Source organism: Amborella trichopoda, chromosome 11 (assembly GCF_054954075.1).
Source record: "Amborella trichopoda isolate Santa Cruz 75 chromosome 11, AtrichopodaSantaCruz75HAP2 v2.0, whole genome shotgun sequence".
Taxonomy (NCBI): domain Eukaryota; kingdom Viridiplantae; phylum Streptophyta; class Magnoliopsida; order Amborellales; family Amborellaceae; genus Amborella; species Amborella trichopoda.
In genome coordinates this window covers 237755-257472 of record NC_142346.1, presented here as the reverse complement: position 1 = coordinate 257472, position 19718 = coordinate 237755, and the positions used below count along the sequence as shown (strand labels likewise).

General features: G+C 38.1%; 1 protein-coding gene across 9 annotated transcripts; it reads right to left on the bottom strand.

Moving 5' to 3' along the window:
• Nucleotides 1-1052: 1052 nt before the first annotated feature.
• Nucleotides 1053-16705, bottom strand: LOC18441485 (S-adenosyl-L-methionine-dependent methyltransferases superfamily protein). 9 transcript variants are annotated; one of them, XR_016044363.1, is made up of 12 exons: nt 16513-16705; nt 16202-16280; nt 15151-15245; nt 14106-14177; nt 13914-14023; nt 12244-12363; nt 12020-12133; nt 11844-11912; nt 8663-8748; nt 8426-8572; nt 1925-1986; nt 1053-1732 (listed from the first exon to the last, which is right to left on the bottom strand). XR_016044363.1 is itself a non-coding variant. In XM_006851715.4 (12 exons), the coding sequence occupies exons 1-12, from the start codon at nt 16609-16611 to the stop codon at nt 1544-1546; spliced, it is 1221 nt and encodes a 406-aa protein (XP_006851777.1). In that variant the 5' UTR covers nt 16612-16705; the 3' UTR covers nt 1053-1543. The 9 variants fall into 9 exon arrangements, 7 of the variants coding, with proteins under 7 accessions (XP_006851777.1, XP_088707986.1, XP_020527380.1 ...); XR_016044364.1 differs by having other exon boundaries at nt 15171-15245; XM_006851715.4 differs by having other exon boundaries at nt 12041-12133.
• Between the last annotated feature and the right edge of the window lie 3013 nt (nt 16706-19718).

Below are 19718 nucleotides of genomic sequence, written 5' to 3'. Positions count from 1 at the left end.
GTATCCCGCATGCCCCGAACCATCTTTCTTTAGGGGCTGCCAGCAAGGGGCAAATATTGGGTGTCCAGGGAAACACAGTTAGCAGCGAGCCCTTATATCTCCAGCGTCGATGCTTCCACACCCTGTATGGTTCATCTGCAGAACTAAGACAGAACAACACTCTCTCCTGGAAGTTTACGATAGAACGCTGGTTGACTGATGTTCCAAGCATTCCTCATCAATAGATGTATGGTAGTCAAAACAACCGGCAAAGGATTAAAAGATCTAACTACCACCAACTTCAACAGCTCTTCTCTCTCTTTACAGATGGCCTCCTTAACTACCAAAATGGGACATTCTGAAAGATTTGATGGAGCAACGTGTTGCGTATTGGCTGCATTTGGTGTTTTGATTGTTTCACCTTTATTACCTTTCGACGGCCTCAAAAGGTCCAATGATGGACCTTGGAGACCTCCATCACATCTTTTTTATGATGGATCCTCCATCTATCCCCACCAGCCATTGGAAATTCTCTCACAGCTACCACTTCTTGGCTCTCTCACTTCACCACCTCTAGGGCCTCTTTCTACCTTTGCTATAGTAAAATATAAACTCTGGGGTCCCTCTCTCTCTCTCTCTCTCTCTCTCTCACACACACACACACACACACACACACACACACCAAACATCTACTGCAAATCAAGCTGACAACAGTCTCTCTCTCTCTCTCTCTCTCTCTCTCTCTCTCTCTCTCTCCGTCTCTCCCCCCCCCCCCCCCCTGACAACACACACACACAAGTACATATGCATATTGTGATGGAGTGTAGTTCACAGTTAGTAAATTACAATTCACCTCATCCATCAGCTGATGCAAATTGTTCCTCAACTCATTTACTCTTGGTAGATGAGTGTTCATCTCACCCATCCCTTTCAAGTTGTTCACAACGGACAATTGATGCAACATGCAGTTCACTGTTTGTAAACTATGCACAACCCCTAACCACAGGCACATAGTCATAAGAATCATGACGAATATTGTAACTGCTATATATGTTATGTAAAAGAGAGAGTGATTGATGTTTCCATTGTTTCTCCATTGGATACTACTGTCATGTTCTCCACATTTGAAAGAGAGATGGTTCTCAAGAAGAAACCAAAAGTCTCAACAAAGAAGAATGGAACATACATGATAATGCCATGTAGTTGTATACAGAGGTGAAAAGATATTCACCATGTTGTTATGTAAAAGAGAGAGTGATTGATGTTTCCATTGCTTCTCCATTGGATACTACTGTCATCTTCTCCACATTTGAAACAGAGACGGTCTTTTTTAGATGTTTGAAAGAGCGGTTCTCAAGAAGAAACCAAAAATCTCAACAAAGAAGAATGAAACATACATGGTAATGGCATGTAGTTGTATAAAGAGGTGAAAAGTTATTCACCATATTTGCCGCATGCAAGAGGACATGTCAACTTAAATCCCAAAAGCTCCATCCAAGAAACTCCACCAGTGCTACATGGATGCAGGGGGAATGCATCCTTCTTTTGGTTTTGCTGCTTCCACTCAGTGGGATTCTGTAAACCTGAGGTCCATGGGTCCTGGACCCAAAATTCCTCGCAGATGTGACTTTCCTGTCTGCGTTTCAGGGTGCTCAACGAATCCCACATTAGCACCAGCAGGAGCTTCTGAGTGCATATCTTTTTCTTCCTCAACAGATGATTGGCGCCTCCGCTCACCACTTTGCTTCTCACGCTGCATTATGCCAGACCTCATAAAAAACATGTGTTACCAAATATAACATAGCACCCATTGATGTATGTGTGCAACTTTCTGCCAATTATGATGATTAATGATGTCTTTCTTCTTCTCCAGAGGAGCAGTCAAGCATAGTCTATATGAACACGTGTATGGGTGAATCAATTGCTCATTGTGTATAGCACATACCTCTCTAGATGAGTAATTACCAGTCCAATCATCTTGATACTGGGATCTGGATCCATGATGAGCTGAAGCATGAAACCAACGTATCAGTAAAACCACAAAGCTAATGTTATTTACTACCGAACTTACTTCAGAACAGAAGGAAACATCCCACTCCATGGAAGATACAAAATCTAGCGTTAATTAATGGTCATCAGATTCTAGGGCTGCATCTGGAAGTCCGAGACTCCAAAGCATACCAAAGTTTCCAGGATAATATACAATAATAAGTAGCACTACCTAACTACTTGTTAGTATATTTGAGATTATGATGTCATAAGATAAAATGCCCGTAAACCTTTTTCACAGCATTCATGTATTCTTTAAACAGTGGAGTTCAATCAAACCCCCTACGTCCAACATGCCCAACGAATGGAGGTTAAACACTTCCATTTGGTACAGATTCATGGGATATCATGAAACCACAGAGGGGATCCAAGTTTCACGACTTCCAGTCCAGTGAAGAAAGAGATGGTTGTTTATTCAAAGTTTTGGTTGAAACGAGGTGCTGAACCATTAAAACCATTCAGTCCAAGTTGGACTAATACCTCTAGTTTGGTGTCAAAGCTCTAGATGAAGCCCCGTGCTTCGACCGTGCGACCCTTGCACCTCAGTCCGTTGTGGACGAGTCGGCCTTCCCACCACAAGCACCATTGTGCACCAACAAAGCACGAAGTGCTAGTCACTAGTGCGCACCACCACACACACTAGCTTAATCCACAGATATGCACCACTCACAAAGAGAGTAGCCATGCACACACATGAGAGGGATACACGAATTGGCTTGGAAAAGCCTTTAGAAATGCACTATATCTCAAGAATGCTAACAAAGTCTGAGTATTCCTCACTCTTCTGAGGTTTGTTACAAATGAGGGGTCCTCCACCTTGTATAGGCTCTTGGCCTTAAAACTAACTGTTAGGATTAAACCACAAGGTGTACATCCAACGGCTAGGAACCCTCTAGCCTCTCTACAATGCTCTAAAGCATTCTACATAACCTTTTCCTCTAGAAACCTACTAGAATCCTCATGAACGCCCTAGAGCCCTGTAGAACCTTCAGGGCCTATGTGATAAAAACAAATGGGCCTATGTATATAATGTACAAAGCCTTGTAGGGACAAAGCATCACTTAACTTTAGGGGCGTGACATTCTCCCCCACCTAATTTGGTGACACCCTCGTTGCACTCCTTCCATGATGCGTCCTTGTCCTTGAGTAGCCACAACGACTCTGTGTGCTCCCAACTTGCCTTGCTGACCGACAAATTCCTGTTCCTAGCCACATACTCGCCGTGCAATTCTCATCAATGCCTCTCCTGACCAGTTGTCTTTGCTTGGAATCCTTGGTGCGAGCTAAGTGGGTCTTCCCTTGCCAGCCCTTACCATCCCGACCAGGTTTCTTACCCGTCGTTGAAGAGGCCACCTTGTCATGGCCCAATTGTCACCCCCCAGAGATTTTCCTTGTACACTATACACTTAGACCTATTTTTCTTGTCACCTAGGGCCGAAAGGTTCTAGAGAAACCTAGGGTATTCATGAGGGTTCAAATGGGTTTCTAGAGGTATCCTAGAGGCCGGACTATGTGGAAGGCTCTAGAGGTTTGTAAAAGCTAGAGGATTCCTAACCATTGGATGTATAACATGTGGCTTGATCCTAACCGTTGGTTGTAAGGCCTTGAGCCTATATAAAGGGGAGGACCCCTCATCTGTAACCCAACCTGGGGTGGAACCTGGGAAGGGTGGAACCTCAAGGTGTGAGGAGCTTATACGTTGTAAGGATTCTTTGGTTATAGTGGGCCCTCGAGTCAAACTCGTGTGTCCCTCTCATGTGGTGTGCTTGGCTTGTACTTGTGTGCATAGTACATATTCGAGGGTTGATTGCTAACCTTCTTGTGGGTTAAGCTAGTGTGTGGTGGTGTGCACTAGTGCTAAACTCGGTTGGTGCACGTTGTGCTCGTTGGGAAGGTCGATTTGTCCTTAATGGACCAAGGTACGAGTGTCGCACGATCAAAGTAAGGGGCTTCAAGCTAAGGCCGTGACACAGTGCTGATGAGTTCGCCCTTGGCTCCAATCCCGTCTCTTCGCCCTTAGGAGGCAACTTTTTAAGCACACTTAGTGGCAACCCCACCATGGTGAGCTGCATAGCCGATAAGGTCTTGTGGGTAGTCTTGATGCCTTGCACCACAGAAACCATGCATGGAGCGCCCTCCTCCATGATGCATCCCATGTTCATGAATGGCATGGGCACCACCCTTACCCAGCATAGGAAGTCCATCCCTAGGACCACTTGGTAGTCATCCATAGGCACAATGGTCTTGATGCCTTGCAGCATAGGAACCATGCATGGAGCGCCCTCCTCCAAGATGCATACCATGTTCACGAATGGCATGGGCACCACCCTTACCCAGCATAGGAAGTCCATCCCTAGGACCACTTGGTAGTCATCCATAGGCACAATGGATAGGTCTATCTTGCCTCTCCATTGACTAGTACAAATATCCACCCCACAAGCTGTGTCATGGATTGGTTTGGCCCTTGAGTTAACGGCCTTTACCCAGCCTGTCTCCTCGGCAAACCACAACCCCAACCGTTTAGCCTCATCCTTAGAGACAAAATTGTGTGTAGCCCCCATGTCAATCATGGCCTTGGCGGCCTTCCTATTGATGTAGGTCTCTATGTACATGAGACCCTTGCTTGGGGCCTTTGGTCTCTTAGTCTCAACCTTCATGCCATTTTGTTTTTTGAGAATGTTAACTGTAAATCAAATAATATGAGTTTTAAAGCTTCATACCATTCATGAGTTGTAGAGACCCCATCTGAGATCCTTGGACATCTCCCCCACCCTTAGGGTTGTCCAACCTAGCAATGAGGGCATTAAGGGCTTTTCTCTTAGGACAATCCCATGGCCAGTGTGGCCCTTCACATATAAAGCACTCCGCGCTTTGTGACTTGGTCATATCCTTCTTAGGGAAATCTTAGGCCTGATGCAGTTCGTTGCAAATGAAGCAACTCAAGCCTTGTCGATACTTGTCAACATGGCTTTCCTTGCCACCCTTCCATCCTGAGGGCTTGTCAAGCCCTTCCTTGTGGCCTCCCCACCCTGAGGGCTTGCCATGTCCACCTTTGGGGCTGAAAGCCTCGTCCTGGTCTCCCCCACTGTTGTCGTAGTCATTTCTAAAGGATCGTTGCTTGAGGAATTGTACTGCCTAAATTCCACCAATTGCTCGGCCACCGCCATGGCTGAGGCCAAGTCTTGCACCCTGCGTTGTTGCAACTCTTGTTCAGCCCAAAGTTGCAGGCCATCCATGAAATTGAAGAATAAGTCTTTCTCAACCATGTCGGGGATCTCCAACATGAGGGTGGAGAATTCTTTTACATAGTCACGGATCGACCGCTTCAAGTTCCAAGTACTCCACATTCTCGGGGTAGAATTGCCCCTTGATTTATGGCTTAAAGTCGTCCCATGTATCGATGGTGCAATTCCCCCGCTCGATATCAGTGTGCCTTCTACGCTATCAGAGTGTAGTAGTGTTTGAGAGGTACATGGTGGCAGTATGCACCTTGGTCCTTTCATCCCTCAAAGACGTGGCCTCAAAATATCTCTCCATTTGCCACAGGAAGTTGTTCAACTCCCTAGCATCCCTTGACCCATTTAAGGATTTGGGTTTAGGTACACGCACCTTAGGCACCTCATGAGCCACGATGCCCCCATTGCTTATAGCCCTCTTTCACAACGCTAAGTCGCCCTTCAGCTCATCCACTTGATCCTGCAGCTTCATTAGGATCTCCATGATCTTACTCTCAAAGGACTCTCGCTCCTTCAGATGGTTATCCGTCATCTCGTTTAGGGTCAACAATGTGACAATCCTTAAGTCCTCGAGCCTAGCGTTGAGGCCTTCTATGCTTTGGTCAATTTCCCTAAATTGATCCTGCTCATCTCCCATCGTTAACTCTAGTCTTGCAACCCTTTTCTCCATGGCAACCAAGGGGTCCTGGGACTTCTCCCTTTTCCCCTCCTTGCTGCCTGACCTTGCCTACGCGCTTGGTCACCTTAGAAGCCATGTCGTCCCTCTCTTGGCCCACACATGTCCCATGAGCCAAGTCTAATGGTTCATTCGAACCTTTGCTCTGATACCACTTGTCATGACCATTGTTAGCAAGCCTTTGTTTAGAACACGAATTTTTCAAAAAATCTTTGATTTTTTTAAATCCATTAAGAACTCTGAGTTTTTAGATCTTCAAAAAATTGTGTTTTTTTAATGGAACCGATGTAAATCCATATTTTATCGTTTTTTTCCAAAAAACCTTTTCAAAAAACTTCTTCCCTATAATTTTATTTCTTCATTAACTTAATATCATTGAATTTTATTTTAAAGATAAGCACATTAACTGTGGAGTATATCAAGAATCTTGATTTAACAAAAAATTCTATAAAAATTTTTACCAATAAGTTCACTTTAAAAAAATGTACAAAAACATATAAGCAATACATTCCCCAAAAAATAAGATATCAAAACAATCGTATATCTCAAAATATTAAGTAGAGTTAGAAGAAGAGTAAGCCAATAAAAAATCTTTTTTTTCCTTTACACGTAGAGCATCCTTATAAAGAGCAAGCGAGAGATTCAATGATACTAAAGATTTAGGTAGCTAGAAATTCAGTGTAATATTTGAATTTGTTTAAGCATTTTGTTGCTTTTGTTATGCATAAAGAACTTTAATTAATCTCATTTTTCATTTTTTTATTTTTTATTTTATTGGTGTACACAACACAACATTTTTGGATGTTGTTGGATTTATTGAATGTTAAGACAATTTGTCAAGCATTATTCTAATGACACTAAGTACAGCCAGAAAATTATTGTCAACAGCTTTAATGTATCTATATAGTAACTGTAAATCATAATCCTATATTATATCATCTTTATATATCCGATTTTTTCAGCTAAATATCAAATATTCACTATTCTAGAACTTACCGTATTTTTTGGCGATCCATATTTTTTACCCGACTTTTTCCTCCAATTTTTTGAAATAAAATCTAATTATTATTGATGCTTTAGTTCACCGATATTTTATTAGTCCACGACTTGCTAACTATGGTCACAACCCTAGTTGAAGCCCTGCGCTTCGAACGTACGGCACTCACACCTCAGTCCGTTGAGGACGAGTCAACCTTCCCAACACTAGCACCACCATGCACCAACCAAGCACGAAGTGCTAGTCACTAGAGCACACCACCACAAACACTGGCTTAACCCACGGATATGCACCACGCACAAAGAGAGTAGCCAAGCACACACAAGAGTGGGACACACAAATTGGCTTGGAAAAGGCTTTAGAAATCCAGTATATCTCAAGAATACTTACAAAGTCTGAGTATTCCTCACTCTTCTGAGGTTTGTTACAAATGAGGGGTCCTCCCTCTCATATGGGCTTTTGGCCTTACAACCGACGGTTAGGATTAAGCCACATGGTACACAACTAACGGATAGGAACCCTTTAGCCTCTCTACAATTATCTAGAGCATTATCCATAGCCTTTCCCTCTAGAAACCCACTAGAACCCTCATGAATGCCCTAGAGCCCTCTAGAACCTTCCGGGCCTATGTGATAAAATAAATGGGTCTATGTACATAATGTACAAAGCCTTGTAGAGACAAAGCATCACTTAACTTTTGGAGCATGACATTGGTCCCCTCTTCATTTTTTAAGCCTTAGTATATATATGGAAGATACTACAAAATGCCTATAGGCGAAAATGAACAGTGATTTCGCCTACCCTCATCACCATCCAAAACTTCATCGCACGATCACAGTTGTTCGATAGTGTTTCAATTTTCATTTTTTTTTTATTAATCAGAATGATTTGAAATTTGGAGCGTGTGTACATCTTAGTGAAGTGCACCTACTAAAAATATGAAAAAAAATAATTCTCAAAATATAAATTGACCAAAATACCCCGATAAATTTTCAGGGGTATTTTGATCAATTTATATTTTGCGAATTATATTTTTCATATTTTAATTAGATGCGCCTCACTAAGATTTACATACTTCAAATTTCAAGTCATTTGGATTTGTAAAAAAAAAATAAAAATTAAAACACTACCAGACAACTGTGACCGTGCGATAAAGTTTGGATGGTGATGACGGTAAGCGAAATCACTGCTCATTTTCACCTATAGGCGTTAGGAAGAGTTTTACTGTATATATATATATATATATATATATATATATATATATATATATACTTTTTGTAAACATTGTTGTCGTATGCCCATATCAGGAGATTCTAATTAGGCAGAGTCAAATGATAAGAATTTATCATGTCATCTTTCAACAAACCCTCGTATGTAATAATGATGTCTCTCTCATAATTCCAAACCGATAAGATCTAGTGTGCACTGTTTACATGTCACAATATCTACTTATTCACAAGAGCTAGTGTGCCAATACAAAACTCTTACCTTGAGAATGCCTTGCATCAGGAGCAGAATCAGACACTAGATTTGAAGTCTCTCGGCGAAAATGGGAACTATCCTGCATAATAGGAGTGCCAATTGAAGGGACAACATCACGGTCTGGCTTTTGAAATACAAATGTGGTATATAAACCTGAAACAGGGAAATAGAATGATTGACATAAGAAAACCAGTGAAGAATGCATAGACAACCCACTAAATAGAGGCAAAGTTGGCAATTCACCCAACACATCAAAAGACCGGGCAAGGAGTCTTCCTCTGGGATCCACCAGATTTCCACCACTGCTGAGGAAACCTGCAAATTGTGCTCTTTGAGCAGATTATGACACCTTAGACTTCTAAAGTTACTCATATAAAGCAGACTGTTATGGAACAGACTGTGTATAACTACTTTTTCTGATAAAAAATAAATGAAGGGTACTCTAACAAAATAGGAATCCATTAATAGCGATTAGAGAATCTCCAGATCCTTAACAAATCTTGATGGATCAAAAGAAAAAATCAACTTTGTTCAAAGTTTCAAATTTAACTTGCTCTTTGAGCAGATTATGACACCTTAGACTTCTAAAGTTACTCATATAAAGCAGACTCTAATAGACTACATATATTACTACTTTTTTCTGATAAAAATGCATGAAGAGTACTCTAGCAAAATAGGTAATACAGAATCTCCAGAGCCAACTCAACAAATCTTGATGGATGAAAACGACAAGTCAACGTTGCTCAAAGTTCCAAATTTAACTTGGACCCTTCTTGGGATAGGCTACATTGGGTGGACAAAACAATTTGGAGTGATCTTTTAAAACAAAATAATAAAAAAGCTATATCAATTACAGCATGCAACCCAAGGTACAAGACAAATTTGAAGATAAGACAACATTGAGTTACTATGTAAGTCAATGCAGCCCTAAAAGTGTGTATAATAATTGATGCAAACGGAGTAATGATGGCTATGAATTATCACCATCATCATCATCAAAGCCTTATCATAACTATTTAGGATCCCACTCAAATCCCATTCTATTATTCTACTCTATCAAGGTCATACCCTCAGAGGGCCATAAGTCCCCATATCTTTTCTCATTAATTTCATACATGTCCTTTTGAGCATTCTCCATGCCTTTTTAGAGCCTTGCACTTGAACCAAGTCACACCTCCTAACCATTGTTGTACTTGGTGTATGTTGCACATGACCAGCCCACCTCAGTCTACTTCCCTCATCGCCTATTGAAGCCACACCTAAGTTCCCTTGAATATATTCATTTTGAATTCCAGCCTTTCTTGTCGTGCCACTTATCCATATCAATATCCTCATCTCAGTTACACTCATCTTATGGGTAATGTTGTTTCTTGACCGCCCAATATTCTGTCCATAAAGCAAAGCTGGTCTCACATCTTTCTTATAGAACGTTCCCTTCAGCCTCATTGATATGCGACGACCACATAAAACTCTGGACGCATATCTCTACTTCACCCACCCTGCTCTAATTATATGTTACGACATCTTCCTCAATCTCTCCATTTTCCTAAATTATTGACTCAAGTATTGAAAATATTTTCTTTTAGGTATTTCTTGGACATCAATCTTAACTACTTCCTCGTTTCTACTCCTATTATTACTAAACTTGCATTCCATATATTTTGTCTTAGTTCGCCAAATTTTAAAACCTTTAAATTCTAGAACATCCCTCCAAAGTTCTAACTTTGCATTGACGCCGTTTCTAGTCCCATTGATCAAGACTATGTCATCTGTGAAAAACATACGCCATGGTACCTCATCTTATAGGTGCCTAGTTAACTTGTCTATAACTAAAACAATGAGATATGGGCTCAAGTTGAACCCTGATGTAGGCCTATTGTCACTGAAAAACTTACTTGTCTCTCCACTAGTTGTCTGCACACTAGTTAGCGCTCTCTAGTATATCTCTTACCATGTCAATATAGCATCCGAAGACTCATTTCTTTTCCAACACCCACCAAATTAAATCTCTAGGTACTTTATCATAAGCTTTCCTCTAAATCAACAAAGACCATATGGAGGTCTTTTCCCTTCTCCCTAAACTTCTCAATCAATTCCCTAAATAGGAAAATCGCCTCATTTGTTGATCTCCCTAGTATAAAACCAAATTGAATTTTTGATACACTTGTTTCATGCCTTAGTCGTTGATCAATCATTCTCACCCATAGCTGCACAGTGTGGTTCACAAGTTTTATCCCTTTATAGTTCATTAATGTAATTGCTGCACCTAAAACAAACTATGTAAAATTAGGCATGCAAAAGCAAGGTTCAGAGGTAAATACCCATCACATAGGCAGCCAATGCAAGAATGTTAAACAGGTTAATCACGGTTTTAAAGAAATTAGTATTCTAGAGTAAAATCAAGTATTACATGCTTATTAACTTCCAAAACTTCTTTATAGTTTATAAAATTCAGGTGTCCCATAATAGCACAAATAAACATCTATACCAAAGATAAAATGTAGAGTTATTGAGTCAAAAAAACTAAATAAAAATAAAATCTAGCCCTAATAAAAGCGCTGTGCCAGAATCTATCCGTAAACCTGCAGGCCACACCTGCATCCCAGCTAGTAGATCATTACATTGGAGAATCACTTCAGGTTCAAACTAGACCAAGTCTTATCAGTTTTGACTACCATCCGATAATCCCAACCCTAATGAAGAGAACTTGGTCAAACATATTACAGGGGTTTTGCTACTGCAGTGACATTCAGGCAGCCAAATTAGAAGGATGTTAGAGAACACTCAATTGGCCAGCAGGATAAACTAGGATGTTGTTTAAGTGCTTTGATATGAGAATCCTTCCCAATCCATCCAAAGAGGTAAATATCTAAAATATCATGAGGTATATAATCATGAGCGCAACATGTGTGCAAGTATTGGTGTCAGAGTCAGAAACAGTACAGGGTGTTAGATTCCCTATGCCACAAAAAAACAAAATACGCACATGCATGTTCTCATAGAAGTTAATCGTAAAGATACAGCCAAGATCATTACAACTCAAAGATAATTCTACATCGCATAAACTGCCAAACATAAACATGACATTAGTAGTATCTCAAATAAAAAATAATATACTGCAGTGAATCCATTAAATTCTTCTCAGTTCAAAAGTGTCCACTCAAAACAAAATAGAATATCATGCTAGTGACATATTCAATATTCTGCGAATAAGTAGAATCCAGAAAATAAGAGTTGATAGGGATGTTGATTAAAGTCTGACATCAATTTGGCACCCACAAAGAAGAATCCAGGTAACATCATAAAGTAGCTATCTAAGAGCACATAATTATATCAGATTTATTCAGATTATGCCAGAGGATGATAATAATTTTTCTACAGCCTTTAAGAAATTTAGAAAATGAGTAAATGGAAAGCATGTTACCTATTATCGTCATAAAATTCTGTAAGGTTTTGAATCTCCACATATTCCAGGCCAGCTTCTCTTGCCAACCTGCAATTCCGGTATATCTATTAAGTTTCTTAGTGTTCAAAAAGTGCCAGGTACAATACAACCATAAGAAGACTGAAACTGCTGGCATCAAAAGAACTAAGACTAACTATGAATACGCTTCATATAACCTAATGAAGCTTGGAAAATGCACCAAGCAATGAGTTTCAGATGAAACATCTCCTGCAAACTTTAGCTGATACTTCTTTCCGAATAATGGGAACCTGAAATATTAATATATCATTAGGTGTTTCCAACCTTACTAAATTCAAACATGGAAATCAGGAAAGGGAGTTCTGGTGAAACGAATAATGGTTTTACTGTGTTTGCATACTTCTCATCCTCAGCTTCAAATGTAATGGTGTAGCTCTCTGATCTAATACAAATTGGTAGCATGCTCTTCAAATTAATGCCCTTATTATGCAATGCTTCAATGTTCTTTTGATATTTAGACCTGAAGATTCGAAATTGACATGGACAATGATGCATCAAGCAAATATGGTTAATAAACATAAATCGATCCTCATTCAAGGTATCCCATTAAGGAAAAGGCTAATAGATCCTAGATTACGTCCAAGTTTTATTTTTCTTTTTATTTTGCCAGACCATTTCATTCAGAAGCAAATAAAAGGATAAACCACTGAAAAGCATAGCAAAGAGGTTGAAATTTAGAAAACAAGAAAAACAGGCGATGCTGAGGAAGCATTCCCTAATCTAGCGTTAAAATTCTCTAAATACAGTAGAGGGTGATACACTGCAGACATTGCCAAATTAGTAGACTCCCATTATCTCCTCTTAAGATGTAAAATAATGGAAATCAAGCATTAACACAAGTATTTATTAAAAAAAAAAAAAGTATTCACACAAGTCAAAAAGTTCTGAAAAGATAGCACTAGACAATAATCAGATGGAAATGTAAATTTTTTGCAAGTGGGCCCTAAATGGTCTTATTTCACTGTGGAGCACTACACTGCTCATCACTTCTGATCTTGAGTAACCCATTGAGCTTCCATCAAATTCAATTTTGAAAGTCCTAATCGCGGCACATTCCCTCACATAAGGGGCAAAACCTAAAACCAATGGATCTAAAACCTAAAAGGTTTGTTTGGGCTTGGTACAAGCAGAGCGTCTAACATGATGGTTCCGTGATCTGAGGTGGTCTTTGGGAGGGAATAAGAGATGGTTTCTAGAATGGAGATTTCTTACTCTATGGATCTCAGGAACCTACCTAATTTGGTCAGGATTGGTTCTGAGGCATGGTTTGACCGGGTGAAGAGGACATCAATAAGCTGTTTTTTGTCGATGAAGTCTGAGGAGGCCCTCATGCTTGCTGCTAGCCTAGAGATATAAGGAAACTAGAGAAGAGAGAAGGGGTGGTCACAATAGGGCTACATTGCCCACATGTCCCTGTCATACTTATTTATCAGGACAAATTATAAAAAGTACAAAAATGCCCCCAAGTATGGGAAAAGGATGAATAAGTCCTTAAGGACTTAAGTACAAAAGAAATAACAATAGAAAAGCCTTTGACATTTACAACAGTAAGGTTGTCAAAAAGGAGGATGGATTACTTTTGGTTAGGCATGTGCCTGTTCTCTACATTTTCTTTGGGTAGGTCAGCTGCAAGATTCAGACTCGAGAGGTAGTGTTGCATTCATCAAAATTGTAACCAATCAAGCCCAAACCCCGATCATTTTCTCTACATGTGCATGTCCAAAGTTGGCCAAGAGTTATAGAATAGCTAATCAATATAAGCAGGGTATTTGCACAATATACTTCTACAAAAGCAGTATATTTCTACAAAAGCAGTAAATGTACTCCAAACTTCATGTTTGAATTTTGAAAACTGATCCTTGTAACCCACCCATGACCTTCTGCCTGACGAAAGATCTTTACATGGATATTGACAGTATGACATGACTCACACTATTCAGTATTCACCAATTTAAATTGCAATTAATTAATATGAATGTCCAGATTAGAAATGCAGATTATAAAACATACCAGATAGTAGATGAATCTGGGGTAATACCAAAAAAGAATCCCCCTGGTTTCAGAATAGAAGATACATTCCGTAGAAGACTTTTTGCTCTCTCCTCAGTTTCAAAACACAACTGTGTATACAGATGTTTTTAGCAACAGATAAATTGAAGAGACAATGTAATATTGAATCAATTTGAAACACGCTAACCTAACCTGCAAATGCTGCAGACAACAAACAAGATCTGTCGGAATGCCCTTGTCTTGCAAAAATAGTTCCAAGGTTTCCTGTCCAAGAGATTAATGCCAATATTTTCAAGTGATAACTTTTACAAAAGGAGATTAAGTTATAAAAATGGTCAAAAGGGAAAAAACCAAAGGAATCAGGTTGACAAAGTTGGCCATTGATCCCTTGTCCCTACAATGTCCACCAATAGACTGTTGTAGTTGCTTGAATTTTCCTTTAGGAGGGCCTAAGGTTACCTGAACTAACAGCTACAAAGAGCACATGATGATGAAAATGGATTGGTTCCTACTATCTAGCAATTGGGAAGCCAATTTTTTAGGATCTTCCCAGCATCTATTTTGGAAGCCAATTTCCGTTAACTCCCCAATCTAACTACATATGTCATAATCTATGAGTGGTCTTCATCCTTTACAGAGAACATGTACTTGGCAGAGATGGTGTTAAGTATATGGTCAAGGAGTGGTGCAAAATGACCAATGTTAAAGGTCGGGCAGGGTACAGGGTTGCTGCCACAAAATACAGTGATGCTACAATACTAAAATCCTATGAACTTTGGTGGGGGAGCGCAAGGCCACGGTTCTCTTGGAATCGCCAAAATCTCTTAGAAAGATCTACATGGATTTGGTGTGGAATGAATACTCATGGTCATGCATATTTCAGAGTAAGGAAAGGGGAAATGATGAGAAAAAACTTTGTACAGATGCAGATACTAGAGCAACGTGAAAACATTTTTCAAAATGATATGGTGGCATCACATACACATATGGTATGCATGCCAATGGAAAATCACATGTAGATTCCTACTCTAAGAGCAAGAATTTGATGAAATAACCCAGTTTCCAATCAAGAAAATATATTTTTAAAATAGCTTTTTCTATCGAACACCACAAATAGAATAAGAGAACATGGATTAGACATTTCACATGGCACCAAGAAAAATTAAATTGGAGAAGATTCTAAATATTGGAGTAGAACAGTTAGAACTATCCATAAAGAGATGGTCAAAAAACAAACCACACAAGGATCTAGCTCACAAAATTCTGCAGTGTATGGTCTACGTTGACTCTCCCACATTTCACGAGCTTCATTGATACCAGAAGATGAAGCATCTGTAAACAAGGTTTTAATATAATGAAGTTCACAATAACTCAATAAGTTATAAGGCCGGATAACCACGAACGAGACAAACTTTTAACGAATTATATGTTTAAAACAGTGCCCCATAAGAACTGTAAAGCAATGAAATCGTGAACAGGGGGCTTCATCAGTGGTGCCGACTGCATATTATAATTTAAAGAGTCTCAGACAAAAATTTGAGATATATCATTATTTGAAGTGAGTGACTTCCGTTGTTCGTAATTCAGCAGAGTATAAAAACTATCAGTACCACTACCACTACATATTAGATTGGATAAGGGTTGCATAAAAACAAAGTTACACGAACAAGAGTGTGTTGCATGCAGGAACAGCCAAAAGACTTTTAATCTTTTGTGATGAAAATTACATTCATAAAGAGAAATCATTACGTGTATTTCTTTCTGATATTCTGAAATACATGAGAACACATCCAGGATAATTATTTTGCCTGAAACTTAAAGAACAACATGAAAACCACATTCTAGTTTTTATGATCCATGGTTCATAAAATGTGTCTCACATTATGTGCATGCACGCATACACATTCACCTGTTGAGACAGAGAAAGATACACATATGCAGAGCCTCGCAGACTTCAAGTTCATCAAAAATAATTATTCTTTACCTTTAAAAACTCTCACTGGATAAAGAAAACATTCAAATAAAGGAAATGTATTATGGAAGAAAAAACTATCAAACTTGCGTAAAATGAAAATCACAACTCCATCCTAGATGGCTAGAGGCCCCCAAATTCACCATATTATCGACTGCTGAGTTAGCCCCTCTGTGCACGTGTATTATTCTATGAAGGACATGATCAAATATTAACAATGTAATATATAATCAGTAGACACACATTCAAATTTGAAGGTCCTAAATCCAGGAATTCAGAGCTTAGAAAACAATCTGGAAATCAAATGAGCATGTACCAATTCCAATGTAGTGACTTATTTGGGCCTCATACCACTTGTCTGTGTCTTCCCCACCACCACAGTACAAATCACAAACCTAAAACCAACATCAGGATTAGAAATATACTAAATTTCTTACAGAAATTATGGGTTTTGCTGCAAAAAATAGCATTGAGTACCTAAAACTAAGACAAATAAATCATGATCGTTGGGTTGAATTTGTGGCATAACTAAGCTTCTGCCTCTACAAAACTAGTGTTTTAAATAATAATAATAATAATAATAATAATAAAATAGAGAGAGTCAAATAAGTTGAAAGAAAATATTACGGAGGAATATGGAGAGACAAAAATCTTTATCAAAGCCGTTTTAGCGAACTCGTAAAGACGATAGTGGATTGATTCAGTTCGGCACACGAACACCGCCATTCTTTCCTCCTCTCTCTCTCTACACCGCCATTCTCTCCTCCTATTACTCCTCTTTCTCTGTCTCTCTCAAACAATCGCTTCTTTACTTTTTGTTGCTGCCCCTGCTGCAGATCAGTAATTTTTTCAAGAGATTTTGCAAAGAAGCGCCAAAGTGCCCGCAACGATCGTGGGTGAAAATGAACATTCTTTTCTCCCAAATAATGTATTACACGTATTTTGAAATTAAATTCATGGCATTTTCCTTCCTTTGACTTAAGTTTATTTAATAATATTTATAACTCTTTTGAACAAATTGTAAATAGCCTACACATTGAAAACGGTTTGAAATTTATCAAAATAAATTTATATTAAATTGTTAAATTTTAAATGTTTTTGATAAAATTTCTCTAATATTACTTTTAGAAAAAACGTTTATATGAGATTGACACATTCAAATGTAGAACGAAGACGCGGCTCTGAATCCTTCGAAAAAAGTTGTTTTGATGTTGAAAAAACATCTAATTGATCATCTCGACATCGAAATTCATAGATATGAGCAAAAAAAATAGATTTCAAATCCTAAAAATAGTTCATCTTGTAACTCATTATCTGGCCTGTCCATTTTCAAGTTTTTCATGTGTTTTTAGGCCTATTTGAGCTATTTTTTTAGCTTTAACTTTTATAATTGGAGATAAAAATAGATTCTCGCCACCATCCTTACGAAAATTACATTTCATGAAAAAATTGAAAGGTGCACCTTAATCTAACTGTTTAAGGTTACAACCTTGTGCAAACCCCACTCTTATTTTAATAATGTTATATTTTCCTTTAGATTAGTAAATATAAATTTAATGTGAACAACAATGATGATGTAAATTTGTTAAAAAATTATTAAATAACAAAGTTGACATGCTTCATCTGAACAAATAAAATAAAATAAAATAATAATTCAATAAAAAAATAACCAAATTACTCTTACAAGTTACAGACGGGTATTTTGATTGTTTTATTTCTTTTAATTGATTTTTTGTGGACTTTATGTGCACGTGATAGTGAGAGTATGAACACCCCGAATTTGACACGTCTACAAAAATGCTAGAGGCAATAAAGACAAAGTATGACTAAACATCAGAAACTCACATTCAACTGCTCCTGGAGCAATGCAACTCCTTTAAGATAAAGGAGGTGATAATGTGGTAGACTATGTAAATAAAATGCTCGTCATGGCTAATGACCTAGCTAATATCGGAATAAATTCTCGAACGCGTGCAAGTTCCCACAATTCTAATTCCCCTTTCATGAATGATGGTAACAATAACATTTCGGTTGAATGCTAAATCATGTACTATAAGAGACCTCCCCATTCAATTAGCCTTAAAGCAATAACACAAGAATAAAGATAAACAGTTGTGAGCTCTTGCTTACTTAAGGTCTTGCCAGATCTAGCTAATCCAAGCATAATAACCAAAAAATTCAAGGATATTTTAATAAGAGTAATAAAAGATCGAAAAATAAGGGAATCAAGCCCCACAACCATGCCACTAAACAAATTACCACTAAAATGCTTCATATGTGGTTAGACATGTCATGCCAAAAATTGTTGCCCAAATAAACGGAACCCGCAAAATTTGAAGAATAACATAAATTGGAGCAAGAGTTAATGAACCTCCTGGAAGTTCATTATTTCAATTAGTCCCCATGTTCCTCAAATAGATCTCTTAGTTGTTAAGAGGGTTGCCCAAAGGCGGTATATAAGGCATACCCAGTAAAGCTTACAAGTGAATCAGATATAGAGATGGCAACTAGTGTTGAAGTTTCTGTTATTAGAGAACTTCAATACCACGATAGGTTTGTGTAGTCTCAAAGTGCTTGCTTCAAACCATGACATCAAAGTGTGGTGGGTAGATTCAAGTACTAACCAATACATTGCAAGCTCCAAGAGCCTCTTTATGAACCTCAAAGAAATAAAAGCCAAGGAGAAACGCATCTACATGGGGAACAATACCTATTGTGATGTATTAGGTGTACGGACATATATATTATATGTAGGGACAATCGATCTTGGACTAATTGATGTATATTTTATCCTTAGTATGAGGCAAAATGTTTCATATGTTCCTTTGCTCATGCAAAAGGGTTTTGAAGTTGAAAGTGTCAATCAAAAAACGTGGTCAAATTTTTGTGTAGGGATACTTGGTTAATGAGCGTAGTTAATAATAAAGTTTCCCTTTTTTTTTTTTTTTTATTTCAATAATATACAATTGGTATCTTAGGCTAGGCTGCATAGGAAAAAATAAACTAACTAGGTTAATAAATAAATGTCAATCCAAATCTAAATAATATGGAATTTCCAACTTTGCCAGCACCGTTTGTTAAGAAAAATGACTAGGAAACCATTCAATAAATGGGATAGAACTAGTGGATTATAGAATGTGGTCCACTCAGACGTTTGTGGGCATCTCAATATTAAAACTTATAAAGGAATGTCATATTTCATCACTTTAAATAACAAATTGTTTAGGTTTGAAGATGTCTACCTAATCCATCATATATCATAACCCTTGTAGATCTTTACAAAATATAAAAAATAACTAGAAAATCAATTGAGTATGAACATCAAAGTACTTGAACTGACAAGGGAGATGAATACATATCAAAAGCCTTCGACATCTTTTGTAAATAAAAGAGAATTAAAAGACATACACTATTTATATGTCACAACAAAATGGTATAGCTGAAAGTCATAATAAAACTCTCTTAAAGATGACTACATCCATGATGACTCATGCTAGTCTATTAAGACTTTTTCGGGATATGCATTGAGTACACTCACTTATATGTGTAATAGGGTTCCAATTAAGACAATATAACTTAAAGAAATAGGACTTAATAGAACATGTTTTAATTCAAGGGAAAGCTTTTTATGTTCCCCTTGCAACATAGAAGTTCTATCCTCCCCTTTATCCAACCGTCCATTTTTAATGGAGGGCTAAGATTGCCCCAATCACAATGTCACATATCTACATTATTTTATTTTTAAATTTTTTTTCTATAACATGTTTTGACACCAAATATTGGACGTCCAATCCTCTATTAAACCTGCACTAACGAAAAATATAAAAAAAATA